Here is a 13167-nt window from a genome sequence, read left to right on the forward strand (position 1 = left end):
CAAGCATTATGATAAAATATAAAGGTATAGGAAAAAAATGGAATTATTTACTATGTTTTTCAGTAATCACAATCTTTCCATTTTGTTTGTAAATATGATACAAACAAAATGCAATGTTAATGACGTGGCTGTCGTAGTCCATCGGTAACTGGTAACATTGATTTGAAATAAGACCGTCGGTACACACACACACACACACACACACACACACACACACACATATATATGTATGTATGTATGTATGTATGTATGTATGTATGCATGTATGTATGTATGTATGTATGTATGTATGTATGTATGTATGTATGTATATATACATGTGCATGTGTATGTGTGCGTGTGTGTATTGTATGTATCTATTCCCAGCCACCGATTGACAAATGGAGCAGCTGTGTTCGACAAAAGACACCGAGGGAATAAGTATCAGGATTTACGAAAAAAGAAAAAACAAACTAAAAAAAAAAAAACCCTCATGAGTACTGGGGTCGATTCGTTCGACTAAAATTCTTCAAGGTTCTGCCCCAACATGACCGCAGTCTAATGATTGAAGCAAGTAAAAGAAAAAGAAAAAAAGAATACTCGTGTGGAACGATTGGATGAATGGTTAATGCATGTGTTGTGGGGGTGGGTTGCAGAGTGTCAGAGAGAAGGAGGTGGTGGTGAGACAGACGTGACGGATGTGCGTGGTGGAGAGGGGGGTGGTATGAAATAAGTGGCGCTGAAGAGCAGGGGATGTTGTAATAGGGAGAGAAATGCTAGAGTAAGAAGATAGTGTGGGCTGGAGGTCAGAGTCTCAGTATGTCCGTCTATTACGCATAAATACACGAACACACGCGCGCACACACACACACACACACACAAACACAGACACACACTCTCTATTTAGACAGACACACACTCACACTCATGCACGCATACACATACACACACGCACGAACACACTCTGTTTAGATTGACACATACATACGCACACACACTCATGCACGCACGCACGCACGCACGAACACGCTTTGTTTACACATATATATACACACACACACAGACACATGCACAAACACATTCTCTAATGACACATGCACACAGGTGCACATAATACACATGGCGGCATACACATACAAATCTACACACACTCGCATAAACACAGATGCGCACAAGTACACAAGTACACAAGTACACAAGTACACAAGCACACATGTTTGATTCTGCAAACAAGAAGACAACTCCAAATACTTACTCTTTTAATTGTTTCAGTCATTTGACTCTGGCCATGCTGGAGCACCGCCTTTAGTCGAACAAATCGACCCCAGGACTTATTCTTTGTAAGCCTAGTTCTTATTCTATCGGTTTCTTTCGCCGAACCGCTGCGTTACGGGAACGTAAACACACCAGCATCGGTTGTCAAGCGATGTTGGGGGGACAAACACAAACACATAAACACACACACACACACACACACACACACACACACACACACACATATATATTTTATTATATGTATTTATTTTCTCCTTGTAATAAATAACTCGGATAAAATAAATTGGTTAATAGATACCAGGGTAGCAAAGATCACAAAATAACTGATACATATATACGACGAGCTTCTTTCAGTTTCCGTCTACCAAATCCACTCACAAGGCTTTGGTCGGCCCGAGGCTATAGCAGAAGACACTTGCCCAAGGTGCCACACAGTGGGACTGAACTTGGAACCATGTGGTTCAAAGAAGAGTTCATATAATCTTTATTAACCAAAATTGCTGTACAAGATTGACTCAAGTGCCTAGAGTACGGTGAGGTCTAAGATGTGACTGCTATTGCAATTCGGTCGAGTGACCACGCACGTAGAGTCCCCTTCGTTAGTTCGAAATGGCTATCGTCATTTCGCTACTGTTTAATTTCAGCTGAATTTTGATCGAGTAGATTTATGATCAAAGGCATTATAGCCATGATCATCTCCTCATTTTGAGGGGTATATAAGGCAATATTATCTAATCTGTCATATTAGCAAAAAATAAAAAATAAAAAAATAAAAAAGTAAAAAAGCAATATAAGATAGCAGTTGGAGCTATCACATACAATAGAGGCTTTCCTTGCTGGCTTGAAATAAAATATTATTTTCTACTCTAGGCACAAGGCCCGAAATTTTTTGGGAGGGGACCAGTCGATTAGATCGACCCCAATACATAACAAGTACTTAATTTATCGACCTCGAAAGGATGAAAGGCTCGCCGCCTTACTTGAAATAAAATATTACTGATTTTATGGTCGATCGGCGTTACAAGCGAATCTTGAATCATTATATCATTTGCACTTAATTAGACATGTTGGTGGGGTACATTTACATTCATCTTTCTAAATACCGTAAAGAGAAACCGGAAGTTGAAATATTAGCTAATCATCCGGTCATTCAGTATACCTTTAACCTTATATCTATCTAACTAGTCTTGTTTCGTTCTATTTACAACGTTAATACTCGTCTATGAAATAAAATATCTTTCGTGTCTACACCTCACCGTGTGAAATAACTTCTTTTGTGTTGTGTCATTGAACAAATGAAGTGTAATAAGGTAACTGCTAAAACTGGGTGTCTATAAGAAATCAGCACAATTTTTTTAATGATTAAATATCTAAGACAAGCACAAAGTATGTTTTTAGGGCGAGTCATAGTTAATTCTATTCTTTTCAAATTTTTGTACAAGGCCAGCAATTTTGGGAGGGGGATAAATCGATCACATCGAGCCCACTATCCAGCTGGTACTTATTTTATCGATCCCAAAATGATAAAAGCAAAGTAGACCTCGGAGAAATTTAAACTCGGAACGTAAATACGGATGAAATGTCGCTAAGCATTTCTTACGGTGTGCTAACGATTCTACTAGCTCGCCGCCTTAGTAAGAGTCAATTATATTAACTCCAATACATTATCAGTACCTTTAATAATCCTTTCTACTATAAGCACAAAGTCTAGAATTTTGTAGGAGATCGTTAATCGATTACATCGACCCTAGTGCTCAACTGGTACTTATTTCATCAACCTCGCAAGGATGGAAAGCAAAGTCAGCCTTGGCGGAGTTTGAACTCAGAACGTAAAGACGAGCGAAATGTCGCCAAACATTGTGCCCGGCGGGCTAACAATCCTGGCAGTTAATAAGGAATGACAAAGTTGATATGGAATGAATTTCAATTCAGAAAGTAAAGGGACTGAATTTTCATTTTTTAGTTTGGTCAGCGGAAAGGGGTTATGCCCTAAGCTTTTACGCGCCTTCATAGATTGATGGGACGAACGTGGTTAATGATTTTTATGAATACCAGCATGTCTATGGTTGCAGAAGAAAGAAAGAAACATGAGCTGGGAAGGAATTCCAGGAAGCCGACGTTGTGGAAAGGAAGAACTAGGTGTGGTACTTCTTGAGGGTCTGGTGGATGGATACAATAGAAATGTCAAGAGAAGAGAAAACTGAGTCGGGAGTGTCCGAGTGAAAGTGACACGGCATCAGTTTTTAGGAGGAAAGGACTCTGTAATGCGGTGGAAAACTGGAGGCAAAGAGAAGTGTCAGAATGTCTGTGGTAGGGGAGAGGCTAGAGTGTGATGGTGAGTGATTTCATGCTAACCATTTGGATAATCTTTTGCATGTGGTCAAAATATCAGTGTGTATAGTAGCATCACTGTCCTAGATCTGGAGATAGTAGTGCCTTGTGGCTCTTGTTTGTAGTGAGTTAATACTTGTTGAGGACTGAAGTATTTCCTGGTTGTGAAGTAAAAAAAAAAACAAACTAGTATTTGTGATGCAATGTTTGTTATGTGAAGGATGTATATGTGCCGACGTTGTTCGTGGTGGGGAATTATTAATGATGGTGAGATCCACAATTTGTAGAGACCTCGAGGGTTTATATTTTCGGGATCTTTATAGGTGACTGGATTCAATAAACACCATTCGGTTACGGCATGAACGTACACATGCATGGCATAAGCTTTGAGACAAGCATATGACTACTGGCAGGATCAGCCAGGTAGGAAAGATAAGTTTGTCATGACCCCAATGGAGGATGCTGCCGAGGTCTGAGGTCTTTCTTCATGAGGTTAGTGTAAATTTGGAGTAATGTGTCGAGGTGATATATGGGAGTAATGAAGAGTGGTATCAGCTGCAGAGACTGGGCATTGGGGGAGATGAATTTACTACTGAGAATAGCTGTTTAATATATCAAATAATTATTCTATCTATGCATTGAATATAAACGCGACTAATGGACATATCAAGGATATAAATAGTAAGAAGAAATAAAGCCAGTGGCTAGTGGGAATCCAAACCACATCGTCTGATAAGTAATACTTACATTTACACACAAGAGGGACAGAAAGCACCATGTTGAGTTTAATTATATCCTTCTACTTTGAGTACAAAGCTCCCTGAAGTCGATGTGTTTTATGTATCGCGTGTAGATATATATATACCAGCTATATTTTGAGGTTATTTCGGTTCTTTATACACTGTTTTAATAAACTATTGTCGTTATGACTTGTTTCGGATCGCCAGTACAAAAGAACCTAAGCTATACATTTCTGACTGACCATGTCTGATGAGTATGTAATTATTTTTTTGTAGGGAATATTGATTACTTATGATACCGTCCCATAGCAGAATTTATAATACAGTATAAATAGCATGCCTATTCTACTAGATTATGAGTGTCCTTTTTTTATATCTGACTTAGAAACTTGATTGAATAACTCTTTCTCTTCTCTGTATGAATGTGTGTGTGTGTGTGTGTGTGTGTGTGTGTGTGTGTGTGTGTGTGTGTGTGTTAACTATTCTTTTTCCTGCAGATAGTGCCTCGGAGTATTTGATTTTCGAAAGAATTCTGTTTTTTTACCCAAATCTGTGTACAGTATTGTACATTTAATGATACACTTATAGCAAATTTCAGCAAGAATGGTGAAGTCTAGGCTTTGCTGATGACATAAAAATAAACCAAAACATGTCGGAAATTGTCTCCCATATTTGTAAAAAAATTAAATAAATATTAGTCATTGACTGATATTCTCTCTCTTCACCATTTTTGCATTCTCCCAGAATGAAATATACTGACACAAACTGGGCTGTTTATTTCCTTATTCAGACTATATTTTCATGTTTTCTCAACAATTGTATTTAATTTAGTTCTGCTTTGTTGTATGTTTCAGGAAAAAATGTGTGACAAGAAATTCGAGATTCCTGTATGGGTGAATGGAACCGAAAAATGGTTGTCAGGGATTTCTAAAAGAACTACTTGTGATGACATTATTTACGCTTTGCTAAACCATGAACATCTTCACGAAACAGAAAATACTGATTCATTCGCTATTTACGAATGCTGGAAAGGCACGGAGAAATACTTGCAAGGACGTACAAAAATTCTCCGTGTTTGGAAGAACAGGGCCGCTGATCGAAGCAACGTAAAGTTTATAATGCGTGAACTGGACGACATTGCTCAATCAAGTGAATATTCAGCAACGAAGCGTCGGTATCGGAGATGGCGCCATCAAAGGCGCTATGAACATAACTTCGATAGAAGTCTGTGCAATGAAGAAACACATGGAAGCTGTTGCTCTTACAAACAAAGGTTTGACAGTCACGACAGCCATAACAGTTATTTTAACGGCGAGCTTCGGTGTGATTTTATGAGTAGTAACACGCTGGACCACAATAAATTGCGACGCCTGCATAAAATCATTAAACTTGTCATGAATCAGGAGAAGAAAATCAAATCATTAGCTAATCGTATCGAAGAAACAGAATTGTTAATAGAAAAATACGAAGATAAAATCCATTTCCACCGCATGCAAAAGAAAGGCGTCAACTATGTTCAAAGATCTTTGCTTCTAGACAGTACCAGTACCAGTGAGGATTCTTTGGACGATTTTCTGTCTAAAGCTAATTTACACTTGCTAGAAGATTACGTTGAATTGCGTGACAGATTGATTGCAGTTTGTGAATTACTAGCAGCAGAAGAAGACACGATAGACCAACTATCATCACTCATAAAAAAGCATGGTGTCCATGTGAACGAGGTTCTCTCAGATTTAAATAGAAAAGAATTTAATTCGTCATCTTCTGAAACGGGGATTACAGAAAAAGCAAAACAAGATAAAATATCTTTTAATAATATTTTTGAAACTTCTCCGAATGGAAGCGAATGTCATTTATTATCACACGATGGTGAAAATGTTGGGGTAATTCCTGACAGTTTGTCTTCTACAGAGGGACTTGATGAAGGTGAAAAATCGGAATTAGAGGCTCTTAGGATTCAGTTTAACCGAGTAATGACTGTAAGCGTAATCCAGAATATAACTATGGATCAACTGAACCGGGAATTACAAAGGTATAATAAATTGCAAAATGAGAAATCAGATTTGATTCATAGTCTTGAAAAAGAAGTGTTAACAGCTGAATTGGGTTCAGTTAATAACCAAAACTGTGAAATGTCAAAATGTATTACAAATGAGGAGTCAAAACACAGGATCGACAATATCTATTCTAACGAAAACAATTTTTCTCAACAAATAGATGATGACGGTTTTATAATTTCTGATGTTAATACACAAAACACATCCGAATTACCTAAAATTTCAAAAATTATACCAACTTCTAATAAAAAATTGATACCGACTACTAATAACAATTTGAAAGACGTTAATAAAATAGATTCAAAAAATATTGCTAATAATCGGGAATGTGGTGTTAATATTGAAAGTTCCAGTACCCCTGATTCAAGCCCTAATTCTGTGTTAAAAGACTCAAATATAAAGAACTTAGATAATCCCAAGGTCGGTATTGCTGGAGGAGCTCCGAAATCCCAATTTGTACGAACAAAAAGTATGCGTGATTGGACAAGGTTACCGAAAGAGAATGTCTATCAACAAATAAAGAATGTTTGTAGCAAGAAGTTTAATGATGAAGAAACGGATAACAATAAACTTCTCACACAACAACAGCAGCAGCAACAACAATTGGCCCAACAACATCATCATTTTTACCAACATCAGCAATATAAAAAACAGCAACATCAACAACAGGAAAATAAACAGCAGCAGCAACACCAGCAGCAGCTGCAGCAACAACCAGAAGAGCAGCAACAACAGCAAAAGCAGCAAGAAAATACACACATTTCATATCCACAAACGCAGTCACCACTGCCATCACCGTCACCACCATCATTGACATCTACGCCACCATCTCCCTTACTGAAACAGCATCAACACCACCAACAAAAGCAACATCATCATCATAATCATCAGCAACAACAACAACAACAACAACAACGACAACAACAACAACAACAACAACAACAACAACTGCAGCAGCAGCAACAACAACTTCAACAAAAACCACCATCTCCACTACCAACACAACAATCGTCACAACAACAACAACAACAATTACAACAAAAACCACCGTCACCACGACCAGCAGCACCACCACAACCATCTCAACAACAACTACAACCACAAAGACTGCAAGAAAAACCACCGTTGCCAGGACCTGCTCCAAAACTATCACCACAGCAAAAACCACAACACCACCTACAACAACAATTGGTCACTTTAGAGCAATCTAAGCAGCAAAGCAAGCTGCAGATGATAACAAACAGTCTGAAGGGAGCCATTAAAAACAGAAGTCCAATACTGAAATTGGATAAATCAGACGACACTGATTCTACATCCGATACAGGTCTAGGTTCGATAACCAGTGACGACTTCTCAAACACCCATATCGAAACACTCGTATGATAAAAATTTCTTTCTTAAGTAAAAGATCTAAGAGTTTGTACCGGGCAGTGATCAAGTACAGTGTCCTTCGAGAAAATATGAGCTCCTTACTTCCAAGAGAATATGAGGGAAGCAAGCAAACCAATTCGGCTTATAACTGGGCATTAAAATTCTGTTATGTATTGCGCTTAACTTACCGAGAACTTTTAATCCCATTTAAAGTATCATATATATATATATATGTAACGTACTCATTTTAAGTACTTATGCTGCTGTTGCATAAGCCTCAGTGTCATTTGCAAAACAGGAAGTGTACATAATCTGTTATATCGATAATATGGTGTTGATGCACCTTCGGAAGGAGAGAATAAAATTTAATGCAAGCCCTACAATGAATTAAAGTGTGTCGAATGGTGCAGTTAGGCATAGAAGCTGATACGCTGCTTTGCTGTGCCAAAGCCATCACCAAAGTAAAAGATACGTGAAAATCTTAACTTGTGTCTCAATCTTGTTATTCTTTTTCTTACTGTGATATAATCATTGTTTACCTGTGTTAATTATGTAATTTTTTTAAATGGCTGAGTTGCAAAGGCAAAAAAGTTTCATTGATTTTGTTTCAAGAAAGCATAGTTGTTAGAGTAACCGCCTTTGTTTGAGATTTAAGAGGTTTCGAATATCCCCACATCAGTGAGCTTGAAGCAGCCGTTTAAAAACAGGTATAACTCGCACAATCTTTTGAAGAAAATAAAAAAAAACCGTAATTTTCTTTATAACTTTTGGTTTTGTTCCGGAGCTTTGTTCCGACTATATGCTTGGCGGTACATCGCAACTACTCGAAAAGGTCAAAATATTTCGCCGCAACCGAAACAGTCTTCCCATGCAGGTACAACGGATGTGAATGGTATTTATTGCCGTGTTTTACAATAATTTATTACACTATTCAGAAATAAAATATAGTAAAACCGTTAAGTTTGATAACTATTTTGTACTTTGTATGATTTCTGCAGAAAACTGTTAAAAAAACGGCTCAAATCCATAATTGCATTAATGTATTCTCGTGTTAATGCAATTATTACAACTACATAAATATCAAAGAAATGGTATGTGATATTGAATATCTATACATAAAATAATAGTTTCAACGATGAGCATTATACAAAAAAATTATCTGTCAAGTAACTAATTAAGCAAGTATAGTTTTCATTTTAAAATGACATCATTCATCATTTGTTTAACTCATTTCAATACATGTATTTTTATTCATAAAAATATTGACTACAATTTTACTTGACCATCGTTTATTAATGAGAATGCTAGTTACCGAGAAAATTATCTTTAATGTAGCAGATATAGAAAGGTATTTTCAGTAGTTCTAACAATTGTGGCATCTCTTCCATTACTTTGTACCCATCACTACAATGCTTCTACGTCATATGGTACATTTTCAACAAGATACCAACTTAATTCTTCACCATCTTTATGAATAGATTTAAAATTCAGATAATTAAATCCACAACGGTTACTTTGGAAATAAAGCTGATCTGTGCTACAATCTTCTCATTAAGTAAGTTATGTGTGATGTTTCTAGTAAGGTTTTCAGTAATTCGTTGGTTATAATCTTTTGATCATCATTCAAATATGAAAGTTGTTTATCACAAGGATCTAATAACAAGATTATTATTGGCACTGAATGTCTCATCCACGTTTCTATTGGTTGAAATATGAAATTCAGTTGATGGCTAATGATCCTGAATTGATGTCACCAGTTTTCAGGCAGTTATTGAACAGGACAAACTACAATTAGATAAATTTCTGAAGAAGATTCTTCTTGTTCTCAGTAAATGTGAGCTGTCGTGTCACTCAAGAGAACGAGCACACTACAGGTTATTGTATCCTATTATTTGTATTTACGAATATTTGAATCGGTTTTGTTGCATCTGTTAATCCACTATGATGTCAGCGTTAATTTGTCACTGCTGAGGCAGAATATGTAAGTTCCATATGCTGAATTAATCTTCGTTCTCTTCATCAGGTTCTTCTCTTTTCTCTTGTCGGTTTGGCCGTGTGCTTAAAATCACCAATACGTCTCTGTAATTTGGTCACAAATGTTGATAAAACGGCGACTAAAAAAAACAAAAAAAACGAAAGAAGTGTAAAACAAAGAAACCGTCAGAGTTCAAAAGTGTGATCGGTTCACTGGTTTCATTTTCAGTACCCTTCATTTTTCGGGCATAGGCAAAAGACGCAGGCCAAATTCTTTGACAAATTCTATCAGTTTGGGACCTTGTTTTATCCAGTGTGTCACTCTGGCATCGATCCCATAATTGGTGTTTTAGCTTTCATGTGCAAAGAATCGTTAGTATGATGCCCAGTTAAAATGATGTAACTATTATGCGTCAGTTGTGATTGCAATAAAAGGTACAGAAGATAACACTTCTATCAACCCCAGTTTCACTTCCATATTTCGTAGCAATCACACTAGATGGTGTGAGATAATAAGAATCGTTAGCACGTCGGGCGAAATGAATAACGGCATTTCATCTGTCTTCGTGTTCTGAATTCAAATTCCGTCAAGGCCGACATTACCTTTCATCCATTCGGGATCAATAATATAACTTACCAGTTGATTACTGGGGTCGATGTAATCGACTTACGCCTTACCCCAAAATTACTGGCCATGTGCCAACATTAAAAATCAATATAGCATACATACTATGATGTAATAACACTGGCAAAAATACTGTCAAATATGTAAGACTGGTGTTCAGTTGTATCGAACAGACCGCTAGCCAATGATTATTCACAGGCGCGATTCCGCTACTGCTTGACACGGGGTTTTTAGCCTGCTGCGTTTCTGCCTTGGATCAAATCGACTCTCTTTAGACAACCTGGTCCTAATGAGCTCCCTCGCCAGGGAGACATCCGATCGTTTAGCGTAGACATCTGATCGCCGCAGAAAACCGATTCCTATCTTCAAACCAGCCAAGCCTCCGAGTGGCTAGATTATAGGAGCACGTCACAGATCCCAGTGATTTTAAATTATTCTATGTCTACTCTGGCCTAACATTAGTTAGGTTGGTCCACATTGTTTCACGTTACTCGTTTACCTTTTTATTACGTCGTGTCAATTAATTTCATGTCAAATGTTTATAAAAATAACCAAACGGATGACAGGAGGCCGCAACTCCAGACATTTAAATGTAGTTTCTTAACCATAATATCGCAATATTAACGTTATCTCATTTACACTATTATTTTGTTTTATACAAGCAGCGAACACTAATACAAAGAGAAAGAAATCTTACAATTATAAATTATCTTTAACCGTAATTACAAAAAAAATAAAAAAAGAAACAAATTCGCTAATTGCTGATTGTGTTGAATCTCTCACATAACAAATTACATTTACATTTAATCACAGGCAAAACAAATTCATACACATGATATAAAAAATGTCAAAAAAGAATGTGGTACAAAGTAAAAAGAGTATATATATATATATATATATATATATATATATATACACACAATATTGAGGTCATTTATCGATGTTAATTTATTACATTTAAAAAACAGAAATGGGGAGTCAATTCTATGGCAAAAGACTGGAGAAGATGTTAGCGGTTCCTATCTCGTTTCCAGTATTGTGCTGTGATCATCGCCAAGACATTTAACACTTAACAGCCTACCAACTCCACTTAATTGAATTTCTTGTAGTTTACCTTCCTAACTGAGTAGATCTATGATCTATGATCTATGATCTATGATCTATGATCTATGATCTATGATCTATGATCTATGATCAAAAACATTCCAATCGTGATCATCCTCTCGTTTACTCTAATATATTGTGACCCGAAGCACATTATCCAAAGTCTTCCATTTTTTAGTCAGTAGAGAGTGATATTAGAAAGAGTTAACTTCTATTTTTAGCAAGTTGAGCAACCACACTCACGCTCCCTTGTTGGTTCTGGAATTCTACGTTATTGTTTAACTCTGGAATATAGCTCTGATCACCATTTAATCTTCCAGCGACTACATTGTTTAATGTGTCCTCCTTTAGTCAAGACGGTAGGGTGTCGCTAAGGGAAATTTAGCTGCTATTCCTAACAAGTCTAATGACCACCAGAGGCTCACTCGTTGGCACCTCTGAATTGTAAGCAGGTATAATTCGTGACTGTAATCAGTGCTAGAAATATGGGATTGAGTGGCAGGGACGTTTTTATCTTTTTCCTTATCTTTTTTTACCTGTTTCAGTTATTACACTGCAGCCATGGTAGGGCACCGGCAGTACTTATTCTTTTTTAAGCCTGGTAATTATTCTATCGGTGTCAATTATTCTATCGGTTGTCAAGCTGTGGTGATGGTGGTCGGGGGGAACAAACACAGACACAAAGACACACACATACAAACGTATATATATATATATATATATATATATATGACGGGGCTTGTTTTAGTTTTCGTCTATCAAATTTGCTCACCAGGCTTTGGTTTTCCGAGGCTATAAAAAAATTCACTAGCCCATGGTACCACACAGTGGGATTAAACCCAAAACTGTGTAGTTGGGATGCAAGCTTCTTACCACTCAGCTACGCCTTGTTAGCATTCTGTCATTCTGTGCAAGAGACACCGAACTAAGGAGTGCTTTGGTTTGCAGGCGTAGGAATACAGAATTGGGAGGAAACATTCGTTAGCGTGCAATATTGAATTTAACTCTTTCAATATAAGATTTATTTCTCGTCTTTAACGCTACGGAAATCAGCCGCAAGAAGTAGGTCCTTGTAACTGGGAAAACATTCTAAAAATGTTATCGAATCTCGCTGATATCCTGAAGCGAAGTTTTTAATTTAGTTTATAAATCTAACAGATCATCGACACTGTCTTTCTATCGCACTTTTTGTAATAAACTGTCAACTTGTTGTCTTTAATAGGAAAACGAGGGGAAAAAATAAAATGAACTTTTTTTGAAATATGAATTTTAATTATGAAATGTTATGAAATTTATTTTGAGAAATATTCATTTTGATTTTTATTGCAAAGTTTGTCACGAACTGACTCTGATGAAACTTCATGCTAAAACATTAAAGAAACTTCATGCTAAAACATTAAAGAAAAGGACAAAATATATTCTTGGAAAAAATTGTGGAAATTATGGAACTCAACAACGTCGATGCTAAAAGGTTATGCTTAAGTAATCAGTTTAATCACCGTTTGTCGCTGGGAGTTGTGGAGTTCTCCTGTGATCCAGGTGGTAGCAGGATTGGTTGGTTGGCTGGTTTCAGAATGGGAGTTCTAGTAGTCGATCTTTTATTATGATGGGGTGTCTATTAATATGTTACTGGTGAGTTCACCTGGGTCGATGCCACACTCCGAGTGGAAATGTAGCAGAATTGCAGTCGATATAATCGACTGTACCTTTC

General features: G+C 36.9%; 1 protein-coding gene across 1 annotated transcript in view; it reads left to right on the forward strand.

Annotated features, from left to right (window-relative positions):
• LOC106868314 (probable serine/threonine-protein kinase DDB_G0267686) overlaps window positions 1–8238 on the forward strand; it is a 109582-nt gene extending 101344 nt beyond the window's left edge. The window contains exon 2 of the mRNA XM_052967962.1: window positions 5180–8238. Within this exon, the coding sequence (XP_052823922.1) occupies window positions 5186–7765 (2580 nt within the window). The 5' untranslated portion in view covers window positions 5180–5185 and the 3' untranslated portion in view covers window positions 7766–8238. The remainder of the gene's footprint in view (window positions 1–5179) is intronic.
• Window positions 8239–13167: the final 4929 nt, after the last annotated feature.

The sequence above is a fragment of the Octopus bimaculoides genome, chromosome 5 (assembly GCF_001194135.2).
Source record: "Octopus bimaculoides isolate UCB-OBI-ISO-001 chromosome 5, ASM119413v2, whole genome shotgun sequence".
In the NCBI taxonomy this organism is placed as follows: domain Eukaryota; kingdom Metazoa; phylum Mollusca; class Cephalopoda; order Octopoda; family Octopodidae; genus Octopus; species Octopus bimaculoides.